Source organism: Culex quinquefasciatus, chromosome 2, assembly GCF_015732765.1.
Source record: "Culex quinquefasciatus strain JHB chromosome 2, VPISU_Cqui_1.0_pri_paternal, whole genome shotgun sequence".
NCBI classification, from domain to species: Eukaryota; Metazoa; Arthropoda; class Insecta; order Diptera; family Culicidae; genus Culex; species Culex quinquefasciatus.
In genome coordinates this window covers 204,502,911-204,525,314 of record NC_051862.1, presented here as the reverse complement: position 1 = coordinate 204,525,314, position 22,404 = coordinate 204,502,911, and the positions used below count along the sequence as shown (strand labels likewise).

The following is a 22,404-nucleotide window of genomic DNA, read 5'->3' as shown; positions in this document are numbered from 1 at the left end:
TAAGGCTTAAGCCCAGGTTGAGGTCTAGGGGAGGACTAAATTTCATATTCCAGACAAAGTTTATAAAAATTTGAATTTAAAGCAACCACAGCTATGTTACTATCAAATATTTCATAAAGTCATGATCATTGACTATCAGAAATAATAAAAATATGGAAAATGTTGTTTGATATTTCTTGCATAATGCAAAACTTAATATCATATTCAAGACCGAAATCAAACTCTCACTTCATAACGAAATAATGGTTTTAGAAGATTTAATTTAAGATTTTTATAATTTCATAAACAAAGTACAATCAAAAAGTTTTGTAACTCAACCCTTTAAATTTTCAAAATTTATAGGCAAAAAGGATAATAAAATGCGTTATTTATTATTGCTGTTTTGTAATATAAAAAAGTTAAATTGGGTCTCAAAATTCAAAATATAAAACTATCCATTAAAAAGAAAATTGACTTTTGATATTATGACTAAGTGTTGTTGACATAGACTTTATCTCATATTTACACAGCAAAATAAAGTAGTAATTAATCCTTCAGGTGTGAAAGGCCAAGGTGTAAAATAAATTCTGCACTATATTATTTTTTTTAATAAAATTGTATGTAATATAGGGTATATGGCCCTATTTTGGACCTATTTTTATTAATCGAGGTAATTCAGGCTTTTAAAAAACGAATTCAATGAATCCAACCAACAGAAAGTGTAGGCAGGATCGTTTTGTATCATACCTCTTCCAAAAATGTTAACATTTTTGATTATTTCCGCTTTTTCAGCCACTTTTTCCAACGCCATTCGAACTTCCTTTCATTTTCCTAGCACATCGATAGGGTCCAAAAATTCCGGCCTCGTTGCTTATCAGATTTGGCTCGCGACACCTTGATGATTTTTTCTGTTTTGCACTGACACCAAGCAATTTCGTCCGGTTTCCGAGCAATGTAACTGTTGTTTATTTAATTCTTTTTTGTTTTCTGTAACTGAACCATTGAAATAGCTATTCTATTTTCGAAAAAAAAACTCATTTCAAAATATTTTTTCAAATCAGCCGCGTTGGATCAGTTTTTGAAGCTACTTTGCCGTCGGTTCAAGGCTATCACCAACACATGCATAACAAGGTGTTGCCAGTTTTGTTTATCAATTTATTTCGATATTTCATTGAAATTGATTGAAATTTTTTAATTTTATATTTTGAATTGAATTTCTTTACTGTAATTATTTGATTGAAATCTAAGCTTTATAAAGCAAATGATTGACAGAAACAATGAAAATATGTTTTTAAACGATAAAAATGCAAATTGATGCTAGAGATTTAGATGATTGTTAGGACCGATTGCAAAGTATCCCAAAATTTAAACTGATGTTGATTTATTTTTGTCTTAACATCATTATCACCAATTTAGCCGTATATATTTTTTAATTTTTGCTTCAAAAAATGCAAACTGGCTACCTGGTTAGAATTGAAGGGGAAACGATTGAAAAACCTAAAGTGTCTAGTTCATTAAATCGTCAGCTGTCACCGTGACAGGAGCTGTCAACATCGCTTACGAGTGGTTTTTGAAAAAGTCGTATGAATTAAATTTAAAAAAATCTTGAGTTAGTTTTAAAAAGATCCTAAGCGCTAGTTATAAACAAATCAATTTTTCAATTAGTTCTCGATCAATTTACGAATTATAAATAAAAAATGCTTTGAATTATCATCTGCACGTCTTTTAAATGCTCTTTAGGCTGGTACAAATATTTTTAAAAGTTTTAAAAAAAAAGTTCAGATCTTAGATTTTTTGAAAACTAATGATTGCAAAACAACTGAACTAGTGTAAAATGCATTTTAAGACACTTTTTTCATTTAAATGTGAAGACTATGGCTTGTTATTTAAATTTTTATATTTTTTTGCCCCCCCCCCCTTTACCTCTGCCAGGGCCGAGGGACAAAAACTTTTTTAAATATTTGCATCGGCCTTACTGAAAAACAAACAAAATTTGGTTTGGTCCAGAAAAAAAATCAAAATTGTGTCGGAGATCGTGATGACTTTTAAGACGCATTGCAAACTAATCAGAGAAATATACATATGGATAATATATTTTTTGTAAGTTTTATCTGATTTTTGCATATATATCTATATATAATTTTTAAAAATACAGGTATAACGATTTTTTTCACAATTGGCAGCGTTGGTTTATAATGAATTACACTTTTAAATTTTACCGTGTCAATCATGTTAGAAACACAATTAAACCAGCTAGAAAAGCATAAGAGGTTAATGCGATGTTAACATTATGAATTTTACGATTTGAGACATATAGCCGGGGTGACTTTGATAGGTTTGATATTTTTCCGCAAAATGAAGAGTAAAAATTGAATACGTACGTAATGGTATGGAATCATACTGACCGTGGCTCTACCACCTCATTAGGAACTTTTCATGAAATTTTGAAAAATTTAAAAAGTAAGTTAACTATAACTAAGAAAATGTTGATAAATAGCATTATTTTCCTCTCCTAAACGTGTCATGATTTTTTCAATGAACATGATTTTGAATCGTAAAACGGAATGCATTTTCGGATTCTTCGGACAATCTTCTACTAGGAAAAGGGTACTAGGAAAAGGTAAAATAAGTAATATAAATATTATTAAATATTATTTGTATTCGAAAAATTTCTGAAATAAATATTTTCCAAATTATAATCGTAGATAGGCCCTTTGGTTTATCAAACCGAGTTTTTCTAAGTGTGCGTGTTGCCGCCGCACGCCGCAATTCGAGTTGTCCAAATTTCAACCAATCAGAGTGCGGGTCCAAAATAGATTCAGCGATGTCTCCAAAATACATTCAATAAGTCCAAAAAGCATCCAAAAAATGTTTTACTTGAAATGCTTATTACAATGGAATGGTTAAATTATTTTAAATTTTCAATAGTACACTTTGTTAAGCATAAATTAAGGCACAAAACAATCCTGAAACGAGCCAAATTAGTTAGACCGTTCATGAGAACTATGCGAAATATGTTGACGCTTTGCATAGAGCTATCTAAGCCCGATCTCACACACACTAGCACACCATTTGTTTTGCTGGCCGGTACAAAATTTAACCTCACTTTTTTTCGTGTACGTACACTCAATACATGCGCACGTAGATAACTCTATAGTAGGTCCAAAATAGGGCCATATACCCTACATAACACCCAGAAATATGAAGCGATACTTGCGATCTATGTTCTATAGACCATGACAGGAAGAGTTATGCAGCCATTTGTGGTCATGGCTTCGAGTTCAATTGAACCTTATAAAATCACTAAATTTGATGCTAGATATAATATAATATATCGACCTTTTTTATTCTGCAGCCATAAACGAAATCAATAATTTAATTAAAGCGTAAAGTCTGAAGCGTCCGGATTCCGTAAAGGACTTTACTCAACAACATACCAACAAAAAAAGGTTTAAATTTAATGTTGCCATTTTGCCAATACTGTTACCGTCGGGTACCGTTCACCGGACACGGATCACAATTTATTGAAACCAGAATATCACGAACAAGAATTTAAATAACACATCTAGGTCATCGCTAAATGCACATATTTTAACTTGACATTAGCAGTAGTTTTTATATTTTTTCGGCATTTTAACCCTGCACGGTAACTTTTTTCGTCCCGCAGAATCCGAGGGCAGCATCACTCCACAGTGAAGTCCACACTCGACGTATCGTTATTAAAAAGCATTATTTGGCGTAACAGAAGTGGCGGGCTCTCACGTCATTCGCGAACTTTTTTTGTTCTTCCATCTTCAGCTTGCTCCATAGAGCCGGTTTCGGCGCTGCTGTTCTTGAATTTTGAAGTCGATTCTTGAACTTATCCTTTGCAGAAGTCCAACCGGCCAGCCGGCAATTTAATGCGGTGGTACACGAAATGGTTCACTCTACCCTGCAGGGTGGATTGTTAGCTGCGGGAATCCCCACCGACTCGCGATGGTGTCCATAAGATAATTGCACTGTTTTAGTTGGTTGGGAATTCCCACTACGTATGAAATGGTGCTGTTTACTTTAGGCATTTCTGAGAATCGTTGGTCAGCCAAATTTTCGCTGAAAATTTGAAGGTTTTGAAAACAAGATAATTAAGTTGCTTTCGACACAGTTTTGTTTGGCAAACAAATAATTGTTGAGTTACACAAATTGCACAAACAATTCAAGTCGAAGTTTTACGCAGATGGAAGTCACACTCAAGTGCGAAATATTTGGTGATTGGATTGTAATCTTAGTTATTATGGTATCATTATTTGAGATTCTGTGAAATAATACAGGAAAGAACATTATGTCATATTTATTTTTATGAATAAAATTTAAAAAAAATCAAGTGCAAAATTAAAAAATAGCAGTAAAATTTGAAGAATCCAAACATCAAATGTATTGAAATATCATCTGTTGTGTGTTATCTTGTGACAACGACCATTTAGTACTATTCCAGAAAATTTATTTTTAAAGTATGGCAAATATTTGCAAAACTTTGAATGATGGAGTCTTGGGACTATCCACAAACCACGTGGACACTTTACACTTTTTTGGAAATCTCAAAAATGATGATTTTTTAGCACGAGTCGAAAATTAATACAACATGGCTCTGCCGATTTGGATGAATGCAACGAGTGCTTAAGATTTAGAATTTTCCATGAGGTGCATATAACATTTTTTTCAATTTCTAAAATTTTGAATAGTGAAATATTTGTTACCCCACTTTAGTTTGACGTCCGTGTGGAAAAAGTATTATTGCTCGATACAAGTGCTGGAGCCATCAGTTGAAGCTTTCAGAACTCAATAACTGCTATAATGAACTGTTAAGCACTGTTATTTTTGGTGATGATAAGTAGACCATTTCGTCGCTATAGAATGATAGGAAAAGTAAGTATTTTCAAAACTAAACCGCAAAAAAATTACTAAAAAATCGCCGGAGTCAGTATAATTTATTAGTAAAGAGAATGATTTGAACACAAATGTAACAACATCAATTTGATAATTGGGTTGGAAAAAACTAGGTCAATTATTTGGTAGTTCACTTTTTTAAATTTAACTTATGGTTATTTATTTGGTAGTTTACTTTTTTATGTGTATTGATTATTTGCTTGTATAGCAAAATGGTCCATCGATTGCTCAATGTCCTATGAATTCCTGTGACAAGGTTGGATACATTTTCAACGTTCTCAATAAATCAAAGTCGTGTTATTTTGATTGTTGGATTGTGACGCTTAGTTTATTTCTTAGGATCTTTTATAAAGACTGGAGCAGGAAATACGTATCAGTTGGACCTCTCAAAATTCAGGAATGAGTAATATTGATAACAACGTATTGTTTTCGTTATAGAATAACCGTTTTGCAATAGATATAAACTTTAGGTCAATGTCTCTCTACTAAAAGTGCATAAAAACTAACTTTTTCTTCTCCTACCAATAACCCAGTGCACGCTAGATTTTGTGAGCAATTTTCTCTCCCCCGTCACCGCCTCCGATCCCGCCCAGATCTTTGTACCCCTTCAGTGCGATCTCCATCGACAGCTTGCCGGCCAGTATGCCGTGCCTCTCCATGATGTTCCAGATGGTGGCCATAAAGACGAAAAAGATGATGAAGCCACAGAGCAGAAATTTCAACAGCAAATAGGCAGTTTTGAGCCCGTACGGCGCTTCCAGTTCGATCATATTGAGCAAAACGACGATCACGGCGATCGCCATCAAGGTGTAGCTGCGCCTGTGCGATTCCAGCTGTTTCAGACTTTCATTGCAGATCACGATGCTTTCGCGAAGGGCTAGAATCGATTCCTGGTCGCTGTTTTCACAGCTTTCACCTTGGTCCGACTTGCCACTGCACGACATCAGATGGTGGATCGCCGATGTCGAGCTGGTCTTCTTCATGATGATCTTGGCGTAGACGGCCTCGTGATCGGAGTAGCTGATGTCCTTTCCGGGGATACGATCGGGCAGTGGGAGGCGATGTTCGAGAAGTTTACCCTCGTAATGACTTCCGAATCGGTACATAATGTAGTCGATTCGTTTTCCCTTGGGGCTCTTTTTGGCCGCTTCTGGATCGGTGTAACTGTTACGGGCGATTTCGTTTGTGTTCAGATCGCCGGAAGCGTACATTTTCTTGTCAGCTGAATCGGTCAGCCGAGAGCAGGTCTGCAACACTCGGTAAGCCAGATCGCCCGGTTCGGTGTTCAGATCACCGGCCAGAACCTGCAGGACACCGTTTCCTTGCGTATTTTCGATAAATTGAGCCGTGTCGTATGCCTGAATCACTCGGTGAGCCATGTAGTCATCGCAGCTGCGATCGTACTCGGCGTGGAGCTACAGAAGAAGAGGAGGTCATTAGCTGCTGTACTTTGGTTTCTATTCAATTTCAGCAGGCAGTACTAATTGATCAACACTTCACAGTGGCTTATTCAGAAGCATAGGCAAATGAAACTTGCAACAGGCAGAAATAATAACATAATTGCAATTCTTGCTGAACACTTCCCTTGCTTCTTTGGCCATTGAATCGTACATTATATGCATAACATGGTGTGTAGTTTTTTAATTGCTTTACATCTTTGTTTCTGGGATCAAGTTTTTGGTTAGTACTCACATGAGCCGCATACACATGCACCAGCTGCTCGTTGACGGAAATCTTGACGAACCCGACGCCCTTCCCGCCAAACCAATCGCCATGCTGAATCCGGTGCACGTACCCATTGACCGACCACGCGTGAAAGAAAGCCGACACGATCGGATACTTGGACAGCACGGCCAACCCGGACCCAACGACGCCACTGCGGAAGAATTCAGGTCAAAAAAATCTCCCCATCGCAACGCAGCGCAACGGAACGCGCGCGATCCTCTCACCTGTAGAAGTAATGAGCAAATGGCAGCGCGGCTGCGGCACGCTCTTTCAGGTACCGATAGTCCGACTCGGACCAGACCTCCTGCAGCGAAACGATGTCATAGTTTCCACTGGCCAGCACCTCACCGATCGCTTCAACGCGCACGGCCCGGTCTTTGGAAACGTACGGAATTCCCCTGCGGAGAAACAAAGAACATTACTCACTGCGTTGCTGCTGTTTTTGGAGGCCGTACTCACCAAATGTTGAGGGTCAGAATACTCAGCTCGAGTGCCATCACATACCGGGTACAGCTGGTTCAGGTCCAGGTTGGCCAACCGATCGATAGTCGTTACGTGGGCGGACTCCCAAAAAAAGTTGGGATGAAAAATCAATTTTCTCGGGGAACACACTGCACAGCCCGTTACTGTGCCAAGTGGTCTGTTTTTGTTTTTGGATCTGGCGCTGACGTGATACCGTCTGACAGTTCACTTTGTTTACCGTATTCGTCGAAATGAACGAACCGTGCGGTTGTAGTTGTGAGCTCGTTCCTCCGATGAAGGTACGTTCATAATAAATTTGTTTCGCCTTTATTCGACGCTTCGATGTTTGGACTTAGAAGACGTCTGGTTTGGTTGAACGGTTAGTTGTTTATGATAACAAACTGCGTAACTGAGCCCATGGTTCAGTTGCTGGAATCTCACGCAGAATTCAACAAAGCTACAGTATTTGCCTTCAAAAAGGTTGTGATTGTGATGTGCCAAGCGCTTTTCGCTGGTTGTTGATTTTGACCGACTTATCGCAAGAGATACTGTTTACGTGTTGCAAAGTAGTGCACTCAGCTGACACTGATAACCCCGTTACTGAAAATGTCTGAATGATTTGTGTGGTACCCGTTACCAAAACTATCTCAAGCGGTTGAGAATAAAATGAAACTTAATCTTTAAATGCTAAAGATTCAAGTTTATTTCTCGATTCCGTTTCTTCAATTTGCCAAAACATTCATTTACAGCTTGATTCCCTCCTTCTCGGCCTTGTCCACGTACTTCTCGACGTACTTGTTCTCCGGATCGAACTTGGCCTTCAGCACCTTCCACTCGGCCGGTCGGTTCTCGGACAGATACTTGATGGTCTTGGTGCTGTCGGCGTCCTGCTTCTCGGTACACTTGGCGCAGTTGGTCTCCAGGGCTTCCGGCAGGACACGTTTCAGGTAATTACCTTCCGGGGTGCACGCACCCTGATCCAGCAGGCAGTTGTAGTAATTCTTGAAGAGCCGATCCGATCCCAAGATGTCGTCCAGATCGATCTTGTCGTACTTGGAGGTGTACTTGTCACCATCATCCTCCTGGGCAACAGCCAGGGCAAACAGGGCCAGAGCAACGATGAAGAACTTCATGATGAGTTTAGAGGTAGATCTGAAAAGTTAAATAAAATGTTATAAAAATTCAATTGCATTTGATGATTGAATCCTACCTTGCTGAACAGTTGCTCGAATCGAACTATGTCGAAACCAAGAACTCCCTTGAATTTATATACCCATCGCTTCCAGAAATCTTCTTACTCGTGACAATATGTTCACATTTTTTACCCCAATCAACCTTCTTCCATCAATCTTAAGAACGAATTCTTCTAACCAGAAGCCACTTATGACAATCAAAAGGATCCGCGCCACCACACACTCCCTACAAGTACGCTGCATCGCCATGTGCAACTGATTGGTCCTAACTTCAGGAAGAAAAACGATTACCAATTCGGAACAAAAACAGCGCATCGAATTAGTTGTGATTTTTTTCCCCGTTTGCCAAAACTTTTTGCCAAACCTAACAATGCTGCGTTGGTAAACGACCTTGTGCGGTGATCTTCAGATTGTCAAATCAAAATCTCTAAAATATCTTATCTTATCTTATCTTGATATAATGTTAAATTTCTTTTCCACACAAAACTGCTAGTTGCCCTCAACTCTTCCTCAGTGAAAGCACACGTGAAATTTTAAACGTGATCAACACGTTTTTTTTTGCTACATGGTTCGCCCTGGCTAAATTCATCTACATCATTTTAAGTGCTTGGCCAAGTCTTAAGCTGAAGACCGAAAGCTGGACGCAATTATCAATGCCTACGTCAAGAATGATTGACTCGATGATGCAAACACCTCTACGGTGAAGAATAGTTTCAGGAAAAAGAACACAATCGACAATACTGCCTGTGGATTCTGGAAGATTAATGAACTCGAGTAAAAACTCGTCTTAGACGCGGAGCTCAAGAGGGCTCATTTTTCGGTATATAAGTTGGGCGAAATTCTAATCCAGGACAACTTGCACACCAGCTTCCTTCGCAGCAGTATCTACCATTCCGTTCCATCGTCAAAATGAAGTTCTTCATTGTCGCTCTGGCCCTGTTCGCCTTGGCTGTGGCCCAGGAGGATGATGGTGACAAGTACACCTCCAAGTACGACAAGATCGACTTGGACGACATCCTGGGATCGGACCGGCTCTTCAACAACTACTACAAGTGCCTGCTGGACCAGGGACCGTGCACCCCGGAAGGTAACTACCTGAAGCGTGTCCTGCCGGAAGCCCTGGAGACGAACTGCGTCAAGTGTACCGAGAAGCAGGACGCCGACAGCACCAAGACCATCAAGTATCTGTCCGAGAACCGACCGGCCGAGTGGAAGGTCCTGAAGGCCAAGTTCGACCCGGAGAACAAGTACGTCGAGAAGTACGAGGATAAGGCTGAGAAGGAGGGAATCAAGCTGTAAAGGATTGCTCAAGAGTGTCAATGACTTCCGAAATCTAAATGAATAATGAAAAATAAATTTGATGAAAAACTTTGGCTGAACTGAACTTGTTTCATTTGAAAAATATGCCTCAAAATAAAATCAAACATAGACAGAAGGCGCCCCCTTCCACCATTTTTCTCCGCTAAGAGTCGAAGGACATAAACATAAAAAATATTTGCTACGGTCGTAGTTAAAAAGCGTAAGTTCTCAAAAACACTCAAGAACGCACTGATTTTAATTATTTAAAATATGAGTACAGACTCGGTTCAATTTGGTTTTAGATTTTGCTTGGTCGCGTCCAACCATCCCCCTTTGGCCCTTCATACGGCAGTAATTTGAAGATGCTCCCTTTAAGTCTGAGCCACTGTAATTCTAGACAACCGCTACATAGGTCATCCTTGTGGCCCTGTTGGTTATCACATCAAATCAAATCAAATTTTTAACTTGGTTAAATTTTATTTTTGCATAAATTTCCCAATTTAAAAACAAGCCCATGTTTTTATTTTATTTTATTTTTGTAAATACACACATTCTAATAATTTAATTACGTTGGTATGCAGTTTTAACCATGTTGGAACACAATATTTTGATTTTAGTGATTGGTTTCGGCCAGGACATACGCAGACCAACACTACACAGCAAAAAGTAGTAAACCAGCTGTGTGTAAAAGGCCTGGGTGTAATATAAATATGGCATTATTTTATGCAATTTTATGTGATTTTACACCTTGGAATATGTAGCCTATCAGCATGGGAAACCTACTTGACCGAAATGTCAAGCTCATATATGCGTTTATCCTTACAGCTTTTCATCGGTCTGATGGCCGAGTACAGTCCTTACTGTTGGTGCTGGGTTTGAATCTCGTCGGTTGCAACTTTTTTTGTGTTTGCAAAAATTGTACATGCAGTGTGTAATATTAAGTGTTTATCTTGACGAAGGTGATGTGCATGCTTTTGAATGCGATTTTACCATCGGATTTTTGCTCTGTATGTTTACAAAACAACAAAAACAAATAAAAATTTCACAACAATCGAATCACGAAACAAAAATTTTCATTGTCTTATTTTTGATTGTCGAGCTTAGACAATCAACTATTCCAATTTGACTAAAATCAGGTCGCAGAACACAAATTTGATGTTTAAAAAAGAAAAAGAAAAAAATGTTTTTGCTCGTGATTTGGTTATCCGAAGTCCCATATGAGCAACTCTCTACGAAATCGGCCGAATTCAACCATTTTTATTTTTTGTATTTTTTGATTTGACTCAAACTTTGTGGGGGCCTTCCCTATGACTAAATATGCTATTTTGTGTCATTGGTTCACCCCTACAAGTCTCCATACAATTTTGGCAGCTGTCCATACAAAAATGGTATGTAAATATTCAAACAGCTGTAACTTTTGAGTGATTTTTTGTGATCAATTTGGTGTCTTCGGCAAAGTTGTAGGTATTGTTGAGGACTATTGAGAAAAAAATAGGTACACGGAAAAAAAATTGAGGATTTTTTTATCAACTTTTTTGTCACTAAAACTCAATTTCCCAAAATACGTATTTTTTGATTTTCGAGATTTTTTGATATGTTTTAGGAGACAAAAATCCGCAACTTTTGAGCCATAGAGAAACATGGTCAAAAAATCTGCCGCCGAGTTATGAATTTTTGAAAAAATAGTGATTTTTGGAAAAAATCGAAGTTTCATGCAAAAACAAGTTTGACATTATTTTTTAATGCAAAATTGAATTTACAATCGAAAAGTACTTTACATATTTTTTGATAAAGGGCTCCGTTTTCTAGATATAGCCACCGAAAGTTTGATTTCAGCGAAATATTTACAGTTTTTCGATTTTTAAAAATAGTGACCATGAGTGACCATTTCTAAAAATATTTTTTTTGAAAAGTTCAGAAAATTTGCTATTAAATTGTCTAAGAGACATTGAAGATTGGACCTCTGGTTGCTGAGATACAGCGGCTTAAAGAAAAAGAAACACGAAAATTGAAGTCTCACCCAAACAGCCCACCATTTTCAAATGACGATATCTCAACAACCAATGGTCCGATTTTCAATGTTAATATATGAAACATTCGTGAAATTTTCTGATCTTTTCGAAAAAAATTTTATGAAATTTTTTAAATCAAGACTAGCATTTTAAATGGGCGTAATATTCAATGTTTGGCCCTTTTAAAATGTTAGTCTTGATTTTAAAATTTTCAAAATATTTTTTTCGAAGAGATCGGAAAATTTCACGATTGTTTCAAGTATTAACATTGAAAATCAGACCATTAATTGCTGAGATATCGTCATTAGAAAATGGTGGGCTGTTTGGGTGAGACTTAGAAAACTTCAATTTTCGTGTTTTTTTTCTTTAAGCAGCTGTATCTCAGCAACCAGAGGTCCAATCTTCAATGTCTCATAGACAATTTTATAGAAAATTTTCTGAACTTTTCAAAAAAAATATTTTTAGAAATGGTCACTCACGGTCACTATTTTTAAAAATTGAAAAACTGCAAATATTTCGCTAAAATCAAACTTTCGGTGGCTATATCTAGAAAACGGAGCCCTTTATCAAAAAATCTGTAAAGTACTTTTCGATTGCAAATTCAATTTTGTATTAAAAAATAATGTCAAACTTGTTTTTGCATGAAACTTCGATTTTTTTCAAAAATCACTATTTTTTCAAAAATTCATAACCCGGCGGCAGATTTTTTGACCATGTTTCTCTATGGCTCAAAAGTTGCGGATTTTTGTCCCCTAAAACATATCAAAAAATCTCGAAAATCAAAAAATATGTATTTTGGGAAATTGAGTTTTAGTAAAAAAAAAGTTGATAAAAAAATCTGCAATTTTTTTTCCGTGTACCTATTTTTTTCTCAAAAGTCCTCAACAATACCTACAACTTTGCCGAAGACACACAGATCAAAAAATTCACTCAAAAGTTACAGCTGTTTGAATATTTACATACCATTTTTGTATGGACAGCTGCCAAAATTGTATGGAGACTTGTATGGGTGAACCAATGACACAAAATAGCATATTTGGGTATAGGGAAGGCCCCCACAAAGTTTGAGCCAAATCAAAAAATACAAATAAAATCCATTTCCGGTTTTGGTAGAGAATTGCTCATATACACCTTCGGATAATCGAGTCTGGACTGTGTTTTCAAAAAATGCGGTGTTTTGTGAAAATTTTAGTATTTTACACAATAAAGTCAGATTAGGGTAAAGTGGGGCAAAACCACCATGTAGGGCAAGATGAACAATTGCTCATATGTGTGAGTATGGTTTCACGGGCAATTGTTCCTTTTGCTCACATGGTCGTCTTGCCCCACTTTCCCCTACTCTCGATGGCCTATTGCAAATTGCTGAATGGTTATTTAAAAAAATTGGTTATTGTGGAAGATTTTTAGTACATAAATTTTTAACTAAATTTAAATAAAATCCAAGTAAAGGCATTCGAATTTTATAAAGTTTCATTAAACCAGTCATAGTTAAAAATTTTACCTCACTATTGTATTCCTTGTAAATTTTTCACATTTTTTTCAATAAAAGTTAGGGTTATCTTACTAGCTTAATAGATATTTGAAGTAAAAAGTTAAATAATCACCATATTTGTGCTCAATCAAAATGTGTGATTTCAATAGGGCACTTGGTAAGATTACAATATCGTACAATTGCAGTGGAATGACTCGTATACAATCATATTTTGATTCAATAAAGTTAAACATGAAAAATCCTAAGGTGTCTATGATTTAACCAATTTATCCTAAATTGAACAATTGAATTTTTCAACATAATGTTCAAACTTGAATTCTCATTGATTTGTTTGTTGGCAAACAAAATTAGAAGGTGGTATTTTTTGTTAACTCTTTGGAAGATTTGTAAAAGAAAACATTCAGATTTTCCAAACTAAATCATGCTTCACGAAGAAAAGGTCAATTATTCAAAGCGCCTGAAAGTAATATTTGAAAAAAAAGTTAAAATCTTATTACCATAAAAAAATCTATAAAAAAATATTTTTTGGTGAAGCAGAAACAATGAAGTCATCATAATCATTTTCAAATACAAACTCAATTTTAGTTCAATTCATTTTTTATCGTCACACTAAAACAGTCAAACAAAAAACACTCTAAAAACAAATTCGTAACAAGCCGTTTACAGCTTGATTCCCTCCTTCTCGGCGTCGGCCAGGTACTTCTCGACGTACTTGTTCTCCGGGTCGAAACGGGCCTTCAGGACCTTCCACTCCTCGGCGCGGTTCTCGGCCATGTACTTGATGGCGCGAACTCCATCGTCACGCTGCTTATCGCTGCACGCAAAACAGCCAATGCGAATTTACTGACCAGTGGTATTAAAATATTGAACATCGAATGGTCATAAACGATCATGAGCATTCGATGCTCTACACGCATTGACCATCCGATGTTCAACGTGTTTTTCTGAAATTTTGACAGCTCGTTTGAATGTGTGCGTGTCGTCGCACGCAGCTTTTTACTGTTTGCGCTATTCGCCACTGGGGCCGCCACCGTACATAATAGCGGCTAGTGGTAGTGCCGCTTTTCACCACCAGGTGGATTCAGTCAAAATTTCACCCCCGGGACGCAAACCAAAAAATGAGCAGAGAATATTTATCAAAACAGACAATTTATGTTGCCGATACCAAAATTAAAACTTAATCAATCGAAATAATGATTGAATTAGTTAAAATTTTGGTTTAACAACAACATCAATTGTCTGTTTTGATAAATATTCCTCCCAAAGAGAAAATATTATAATGAAAATCACATAACAGCTTCTTTATTTGTTCTAATTGAAGAAGTCAAATTCTTATAGTCTAATAATACATTTCATACACTTTGAAATACATCTCAGTTTTTTTTTGTCATCTCTATGACAATTAATCAAGAGTCTGGAATCCGGGACCAATTTTGAATTACGCAGGATTTATTTACACCAGTCGTCTGTTGCATTCGGGTTTCCGTTCTACAGCAGACAACACCTAGAAAAAAATTGCGGACGCAGCTCCAGCCCGTGGTTGATTCAGAGGAGGATTTGGTTCTCGCGGCGGTGCCGGTGGTGGCGGGCTGGGCCGTGGTCGTGGACGCGGTCGTGGAGGCAAGGAAGACTCCAAGGAGTGGGTTCCAGTGACCAAGCTAGGCCGCCTGGTGCGCGATGGCAAGATCCGCACCGTGTAGGAGATCTACCTGTACTCGCTCCCGATCAAAAAATTCGAGATCATCGACTTTTTCCTGAGCCGCTCGCTCAAGGACGAAGTGCTGAAGATCATGCCCGTCTAGAAGCAGACCTGTGCCTGTCAGCGTACCCACTTCAAGGCGTTCATATCCATCGGTGACTCCAACGGCCACATCGGTCTCGGCGTCAAGTGCAGCAAGGAAGTGGCCACCGCCATCCGTGGTGCCATCATCCTGGCCAAGCTGTCGGTCGTGCCGGTTCACCGTGGTTACTGGGGTAACAAGATCGGCAAGCCCCACACCGTGCCCTGCAAGGTCTTCGGCAAGTGCGGATCCGTCCTGGTGCGTCTCATTCCGGCTCCCCGTGGTACCAGCATTGTGTCGGCCACAGTCCCGAAGAATCTGCTCCAGATGGCCGGTATCGCCAAGACGTACGCCTTCCTGACGCCCGATCTGTGGAAGGACCTGCCGCTGGCCAAGACGCCGTACCAGGAGTACGACCACTTCCAACATTCCTCGTGGGTAGTCAGCAACCGGAAAACCACCGAAAAGCGGGAGCGTTACCGATCCGTAGTTGGCAAACTCGCGCACAAATGCCTTGTTGTTGTGTCCGTTGCCTGATGGTAAGAACCCGACTGGTCCGATGCGCGATCGCGGCTGTTGTAGTTACTGATTAAGCCCGTGATTCAAGAAGGATTTCTGCCACACGGGGAATCGAGACCTGACGCTTATCCGGTCGTGGAGTGGAAGTTTTCCTGGTTGGGAAAATTGCAATCGTGTTAAAGTGCAGTGGAGATCGGTCGTGCCGGCCAGGTCTGCGTTTTCGTGCTTTTAGAGGGACATCTTGGTGGAAACGCCGGCGAACTAGACTGGCAGGTCTATCGATGGCAACGGAACACAACGCCGGTTGGACAGGCGAGCTTGCTGGGCACGAATCGGGGTACGGTCTGCACCAGGTCCATGCTCGAGATTGAGTTCGGGCTGACGAGACGGTGATGGAACTACCGGCGGCGATAGACACCGAGTCCGCAAGAAAGGTTGCTTGCTGTTCCAGTAGGGCGTCATTATCGATCACATCCACAAATTTGGGCCCGGCGCGCACGTCGAAGGGCTCGTTGATTGCAGTTGGGTTGTGCTTTTTCTAAGGAGTTAAGCGTCGATTTATTAATGTTTCTCCAAGATAAATAATTCAACCTTACCAAAAACTTGCTTTGTTGGACGAAGTTCGTGATGTGTCTTCCGTGGTCTCCAGTGCCCAGCTTTTGTTATGCGGGTTACCCATGAAAAGGCTCCAATTGTCACTAGTGCTGCCATCTTCAAGGTTACTTGGATGACTAAATTGATATCACTCAGAAAAAAAGAAAGTAAAAAGAAAACATTAGAGTTAGAGCAATTTTCCTGAAAATTTAAAGTTTGCATATGATTTAAATTATTGTATCTTCATAATTGACTAAAACTTATAAACAAAAAAACTATTTTGTATTACTGGTTCGTCCACACGGCTAGCCATATGAAAATGGCATGTGAAAAATAAGGAAATTAAGGAATTTATTTTTGAGCGATTTTGTGACTTCGACAAAATAGTTTGTATTAATAATTTCGAGAAAAATTAGAATCCTGCGCTCCAATTAATCGCCGCAGAAAGATATCGTCGCAACGCAAAACCCTAGAAAAGACAAGAGCAAGTAGGCTAACACAAAAAAATTGTTGACATAAACTGACAATCTGGGAAAATCGTGGGGCTTGTTTAGCTGGCTGGTGTTGGCTTGTTGGTCCTGCCTGCTGTTGTCTATCTTCGGCGCTGGAAGCAGCGGTTCTGCGGCCCTCGCGGTCAGCTTGGTGGTATCCAGTCTCCGAACCAGGTCGGATGGACGCGCAACGGACGTTACTGGCTCCGTCGGGCAGGTTTTTCTCTCGTTGGCAATTAGCAGCTCAAGTATCTGCTAAACCGGACTTGTCGTGAGAAGATCTTCTTAGACGGTTAAGACCAGCGTCCTAAGGGCGTCATCCTTGAACTTCATGGTGCGAGGAGAGGACATGATGGAGTCATTTATTGTTTCCCTTCCCTTTGATGCTGGTGGTCTTTATAAGATTAGATGTGGAGAGCCAAACGGGACTCTCCCTTTCTAAGTCGATACGGACATTCACTCGTGGAACCTCCAGGTTCTATCATCGTACCACTGACGAAGTGATTGTACCGTAGTGACCTGGTAACTGGCCCGGCGGTCCATGCTGGCGCTGACATTAAATCTCCCTGGAGACCGAGCAGTCAGTAAAGACATCCAAGGACAATTCTGGTCCCGACGTGAAGGCAATCACAATTCTTAGTTGGCATCGCTCTTCAATTGATCTTTGAGCTCGACCTCACCTCCGGAGACTCACGCGGTTCTGACTTTATCAGAAGAGAAAGATAACCCTACAAGGATAATCAGAAGAAATACATCGTCCACTGGCACACGCAGGGCTGCGGAGTCGGGTCATATTTCAAGCGATTCCGACTCCGACTCCGGCTTTCTGAGATTAGCCGACTCCGACTCCGGTTTTCAGCTCCAACCGACTCCGACTTCAACTCCATCCTACCAACTCTAGTCGACTCCGACTGATACAATTTAGCCAACTCCGACTCCGACTCCAGGTCCCCAAAAATACCCGACTCCACCGAATCCGGCTCAAACTCCGACTCCACAGCCCTGGGCAAAAGAAGAACAACCCGAACCGGAGGCTCATAACTATCTTACATGGCGCTGGAGATCTTCAAGTGGATTTGAATTGATTTCGTATAAGAATCGTGCAATAAAAAGAGATTGATAACGATTAATTCATGCTGGTTTGTATTTTTTAGATTTTTTTCCTTCCATATAAAAATACACGCGGAAAGTACTTCACCGACCGGGAGGCTCATACTGACGACGACAGTTTGGCTTGGGTGGCTGATTTTTTTGACGACATGTTGATCAATGGAAAGGCCCGTTGAAGCTCTGAATCAACTTGCCACCTGGAGATGTGACTGTTTGCTTCAAATATTCGGCTGCGTTAGAAATCAATCTTATGTGGATTTTTGAGCACACACATGTACTTCTTGATTAGGAAGTGCATCTCACTCTGCATCAGCCAATGTGGTAAAGTGACGGCAACGGGCCAACTAAAAGATCGTTGAGGTCCCAGAAAACTGAACCATAACAAACTGGAAATTAATGGTCTGTGCCCAGCTATTCATGTTGGTTCCTCAAACTGATGTCCTCCACGGTACCCTCCATGATTCCTGCATCAGAAAAAGTACATACATTCAATTAAATGTTTCTTTTTATGAAGAAAACACTAAACTACCGACTGCATTCAAATATGAAAACAAACCTGACACCTACGGAAATTGAACACGATTGCTACGATGGATTAGAAAAACGCTTGCGCTCTTATCTTAGGGACCTCTTCAAGATAATCACCAAAACTGATTATTTCTTAGGACGCGCAATATAACTAGGAACATTTATAAAGAAGATTTCACACTATTCAAAAGAATAGTTTTATGTTGCGTCTTTTGAGCCACAGGAAAAACGGGCAAACTTTGTTATACATTTTTTGTAGATCAAATTTTTAACTAATAATATGTTGACCCTTTTTTAATGACAAGTGCGGGCACTGTTTTGTAATGATTTTTGAAAAAAGTTTCACATAAATGTTTCAAAAATCCAAATCATATCAAACTTTTTTTTCCATAATTTTTAGTAAATCAAATCTGTAACTACAATATTGAAGAAAAATTGTTTCGTTTTTTTTGCGAAAAATAATAAAAATGACTGCGCAGGCTCAACCCAAGGAGAATCATGAACTCTGGGGTTCTCGAAAATATTTAAACAGGGTATAGAAAGTCGCACTTGCATGGAACCCAGTAATTTCATGCAATATGTACAAGGAACTAACCACCCTAATTCTCCATACAAACTTTGGAGAAAAATCATTCGGCTCTCTCCAAATATTTTTGAAAATTTCAAAGTGCGCCTGTTTGGTCAGTGTTATCTTTATTTTTAGGAGGATCAGAAAATTTACGTAAAATTTAGGTTATTTTAAAAAAAACCTCTATTTTACTGTTCCTTTATTTAATCTTTACTCGCAGTAGGTATTTGAAAACAGTGAACTTTATGAAAATAATTTAGTTTTTACTTCAGAATGCCAATTTTTAAAAAATGTGTCGTTTTATTTGAAAAATTACTTTTGTTTTATCCAGAAAAACAATTGTGCCCTGCTATTTCTGTCGCTCAAAAGATGCCAACTTTTGGTGAAAATGAGTTATTTCATAAAACAGATTATTTTAAATCAAACAAGTCTTTTGAAATTGAATTAGAAAAGTACTGTTTGTGTTTTGCAAGCTACGTTATGAATTGCACCATTTCACATTTAAAACAGCGTAATTAATAACTGATTTCGACACTTTTTAATTCGAATGCGTTTGAATTAGCGAGCATTCGAATTAGCAGACATTCGAAGAAGCGAAATTCGAATTAACGAATCCGCTCTGTATAGCAAATCTCAAGGTTCCAAGAAAGACTGTCTGTTCACACTTCTTTGGCCCATTAACATTGTTTTGCTTAAAATAGTAGGGCTTCCAGCTTAAAGTCACTCTTTGCTTCAAACGTAAACAGTCACAAATGTAAAGAATTTTAACTATTTGTGAACAAATTTTGGCTGTTTGTCTGTGTTTACGTTTGCGTAAACAATCGTATTCATTTATTATTTTAATATTTTCATTTTCACTTATTTTTAATACTAATTGTACACTTCAATTGAACTTTTCAAGGAAATTTTCACGCAGGGTCAGTATTTCCACGACTCAATAATTCTTCTCAACTGATGAATTCTCCACCGCGGTGCACCGGTTTCGCGCACTAAACTTACCTCATCAAATAAATCGTGTTCACTTAAGCAGTGGTTCCGGATCCACTTTTGGCCTCACACGGGAACCACTCTGGGAATCAGACGATCGTGCGGCGAGCACGGAATCACCGGCGGAAACTTTCCCGGCGCGCGAAAAAATAACTGACAAAGCGAGCACAGCCTACTGCGATGAAAACGAAACGTCAAGCTGGTCACGAAGAAGAGCGCACTATTTTAAAGAGGACGAAGAAGAAATTCTGCGCTTGACAGTACGGTGTGCGCAAATATCACGCATACTAAAACATAAACAAAATCGTGTGATGCAGAATGCGGTGGTGTTGGTGATTTGGAAATGCTTTGAACATCCGATGGGCATAAATTTGAACATCGGATGGGTTAGGGCGAATGAGCATTCAACGTTCACCGGAATTTCTTTGCGTGTGCACTTGGCGCAGTTCGTCTCCAGGGCTTCCGGCAGGATTCGCTTCAGGTAACTTCCCTCAGCTGTGCAACGGCCTTCCTCCACCAGACAAGCGTAGTAGTTCTTGAAGAGCCGATCCGACTTCAAGATCTCATCCAGATCGATGTTATCGTACCGGGTCGTGTATTTGTCTCCTTCCTCTTCCTGGGCAGCGACCAGGGCAACCAGGGCCAGGGCAACGATGAAGAACTTCATGTTGGTTGATTTGGAGGTTGATACCTGATAAAGAGTTTGAATTGATAAATTTTATTGGCTTATGAACCACTGAAGATGTGGATCTTACTTTGCTTGGATTGCAGTACAAAAGCGAACTATGCCTATGTCGAAATTCTCGCGGTCCTTTTATATGACGAAACTTCTTCCTTCTGACAGTTTGGTCAACTTCGGCCCGGCCTTTCTTCCATTGATCATGTGCGTAGAAAAAGGTTCGTCACATTCCGTCGGAACCGAACTCGGCTCGTCAGATCAGCCGGTTTTTGTCTAGCCTAATTCATCAGATGCGTGAGCGCGCGCGCAAATTACTCGTGACGAAAGCATCGACATTGACCGGCCAATTTCCATCAACACGGTTTGTCTGGCCGGTTTGATGCGTTGATGATGGAAGTGTACTCTCGGTGAGTACCTGTAGTAATTGGTCAACGTGTGAAAAATGACCCACTGTGATGCGCTACGCAAGCGCTGTCATTGAACCGCCAGGGAGCACATGGTTCACTTCACGAATTCTTGGAAATGAAACCAAATTCTCAAAAGTTCTGGAACATCGCCTATCCACATTAAAATGTGTTCTAGAGATTTTTCCATCTTTGCTCCAATTATTCAATTAGCTCTTCACGTGCCTTAAATTGCTGCGTACATTCGCCGGATCTAGTTTACGTCATAAGGTATTTACAATAAAATTTGAAAAATAGGCTATCCTTGCTCTTTATAATATGGGTCATTCCATCTGAAGCGGAACAGCATTTGAAAATTACCCTCTCCGATCCTGCTCAAATTTGGCTGAGCTGTTGATACTATCAAAACATGCAAGAATCCCGAATTTCATCCAAATCGGACCACCCCCTCCATTTTTGTACCTTCCCAAAAAATTGACTTTTTGGCGATTTTTGGCCAAACCTCCTAGTTTCAAACGGCGATAGCTCAGGAACCACAAATCTCAGAAGGTCGGCCTTAGACTCAATTTTGAAGGAAATTGGACGTAGAATCCATTTCCGTGATCAAAATGTTGATTAATTTAATTTTTCTACCTGTATTGCGCAATTGAAAACTTTAAACGGCCGTATCTCAAAACACCCCAACTTATTTTTTTTATTTGACCTCACCATCGTGTTCCCCGGCCAATTTTACATAAGAATCACCTATCGACAGAAATGAATATGTTTCGTTCCAGAGATATCGAATTTTAAAGTTTTGTGTTTTCGAGATTACCTGCATCAGCTTCATTCGCCGCATCTGCTAGAAGCACACAGGCGGGCTGATCAATAACTGCTACCTGGCCATTTATTGAAATAATATTTCATCATAAATAATCTTCATCAAATTGAGCAAAAATTAACTGTATAATACTGTAGGAAACTGAAGTTTAATCGCAAATGTTTATCTGCTCAAAAAATTAATGAAGTGAATTTCTGTGTTAACCCACTGGACAGAGCAATGACGACACACAGTAAAGGGCAGAATTGGATTCCGACGGAGCGAGAGGAAAATGCAATTCTCGGATTAGTTTTCAAAAAGCCGTAAGAGCCATTGTTAAACAAAGTCCTTTTTGCATCGGTATTCGACTTACTTACGAAAAACCAATATGCTCGAGATTGTTCATCTACACGTCCTTCAAGTGCCCCAAACTTAAAATAAATGAAATTTTGTTTCATTTTCTAGAAAAACGAAAATTAGTGTCAGAGGTCACAATGGCTCTTACGGCTTTTTAAAAACTCACCCGAGAATTAATCTTGTTCAAGGTTGAAAAAAAATCACTTCGAACGAATAACGATTGCCTGAAGAAAGGCCCTCTGAGTATGCTTTGATCACTTCTTTCCCGACTAGCACTTGATCGCTGGCTGTGCTAGAGACGAATAAAAATGTGAATGATTGGGTTTAGTCGTCAACTTGCTGCGATCTGATTATAATTTTCCCCATTTAACACCAGCAGTCATGGGTTGTTATAATCAGCGGAGGTACACTCGACGAATGACACCTAGTCGTGGCAATTTGAGAATAAAGATTATTCTCAGCAGTCTTACTCGTGAGGTTTTACAGGCAGCGATTAATCGCA

The 22,404-nt window shown here is 39.2% G+C and overlaps 4 protein-coding genes and 1 pseudogene across 4 annotated transcripts; 2 read left to right on the top strand and 3 right to left on the bottom strand.

The window, feature by feature from the left end:
• Positions 1-5,202: 5,202 nt before the first annotated feature.
• LOC6054623 (putative neutral sphingomyelinase) lies at positions 5,203-7,310 on the bottom strand. The gene is made up of 4 exons (XM_001870474.2): positions 7,087-7,310; positions 6,852-7,025; positions 6,595-6,778; positions 5,203-6,317 (listed from the first exon to the last, which is right to left on the bottom strand). Exons 1-4 carry the CDS (start codon positions 7,122-7,124, stop codon positions 5,442-5,444), a joined length of 1,272 nt encoding a protein of 423 aa, XP_001870509.2. The 5' UTR covers positions 7,125-7,310; the 3' UTR covers positions 5,203-5,441.
• A 458-nt stretch (positions 7,311-7,768) lies between these two features.
• On the bottom strand, positions 7,769-8,351 carry LOC6054622 (ejaculatory bulb-specific protein 3). Its single transcript, XM_001870475.2, has 2 exons — positions 8,300-8,351; positions 7,769-8,241 (listed from the first exon to the last, which is right to left on the bottom strand). Exon 2 carries the CDS (start codon positions 8,220-8,222, stop codon positions 7,833-7,835), a length of 390 nt encoding a protein of 129 aa, XP_001870510.1. The 5' UTR covers positions 8,223-8,241; positions 8,300-8,351; the 3' UTR covers positions 7,769-7,832.
• A 776-nt stretch (positions 8,352-9,127) lies between these two features.
• On the top strand, positions 9,128-9,653 carry LOC6034363 (ejaculatory bulb-specific protein 3). The gene has a single exon (XM_001844629.2). It carries the CDS (start codon positions 9,192-9,194, stop codon positions 9,579-9,581), a length of 390 nt encoding a protein of 129 aa, XP_001844681.2. The 5' UTR covers positions 9,128-9,191; the 3' UTR covers positions 9,582-9,653.
• Positions 9,654-13,745: 4,092 nt separating this feature from the next.
• On the bottom strand, positions 13,746-20,503 carry LOC6034364 (ejaculatory bulb-specific protein 3). Its single transcript, XM_038253957.1, has 3 exons — positions 20,419-20,503; positions 20,079-20,354; positions 13,746-13,892 (listed from the first exon to the last, which is right to left on the bottom strand). Exons 2-3 carry the CDS (start codon positions 20,328-20,330, stop codon positions 13,746-13,748), a joined length of 399 nt encoding a protein of 132 aa, XP_038109885.1. The 5' UTR covers positions 20,331-20,354; positions 20,419-20,503.
• LOC6040586 lies at positions 14,279-15,403 on the top strand (annotated as a pseudogene).
• Positions 20,504-22,404: the final 1,901 nt, after the last annotated feature.

Bases quoted from the DNA above. Each gene is read 5' to 3' on its own strand.
- LOC6054623 (XM_001870474.2), bottom strand. From the start codon at position 7,124: ATGGCACTCGAGCTGAGTATTCTGACCCTCAACATTTG. The intron at 7,026-7,086 runs GTGAGTACGGCC...GTTTCTCCGCAG, and splicing joins ATTCTGACCCTCAACATTTG to GGGAATTCCGTACGTTTCCA. The intron at 6,318-6,594 runs GTGAGTACTAAC...CTTCTTCTGTAG, and splicing joins TGCATGTGTATGCGGCTCAT to CTCCACGCCGAGTACGATCG.
- LOC6054622 (XM_001870475.2), bottom strand. From the start codon at position 8,222: ATGAAGTTCTTCATCGTTGCTCTGGCCCTGTTTGCCCTGGCTGTTGCC.
- LOC6034363 (XM_001844629.2), top strand. From the start codon at position 9,192: ATGAAGTTCTTCATTGTCGCTCTGGCCCTGTTCGCCTTGGCTGTGGCC.
- LOC6034364 (XM_038253957.1), bottom strand. From the start codon at position 20,330: ATGAAGTTCTTCATCGTTGCCCTGGCCCTGGTTGCCCTGGTCGCTGCC. The intron at 13,893-20,078 runs GTGAACGTTGAA...TGCAGCGATAAG, and splicing joins GCACACGCAAAGAAATTCCG to CAGCGTGACGATGGAGTTCG.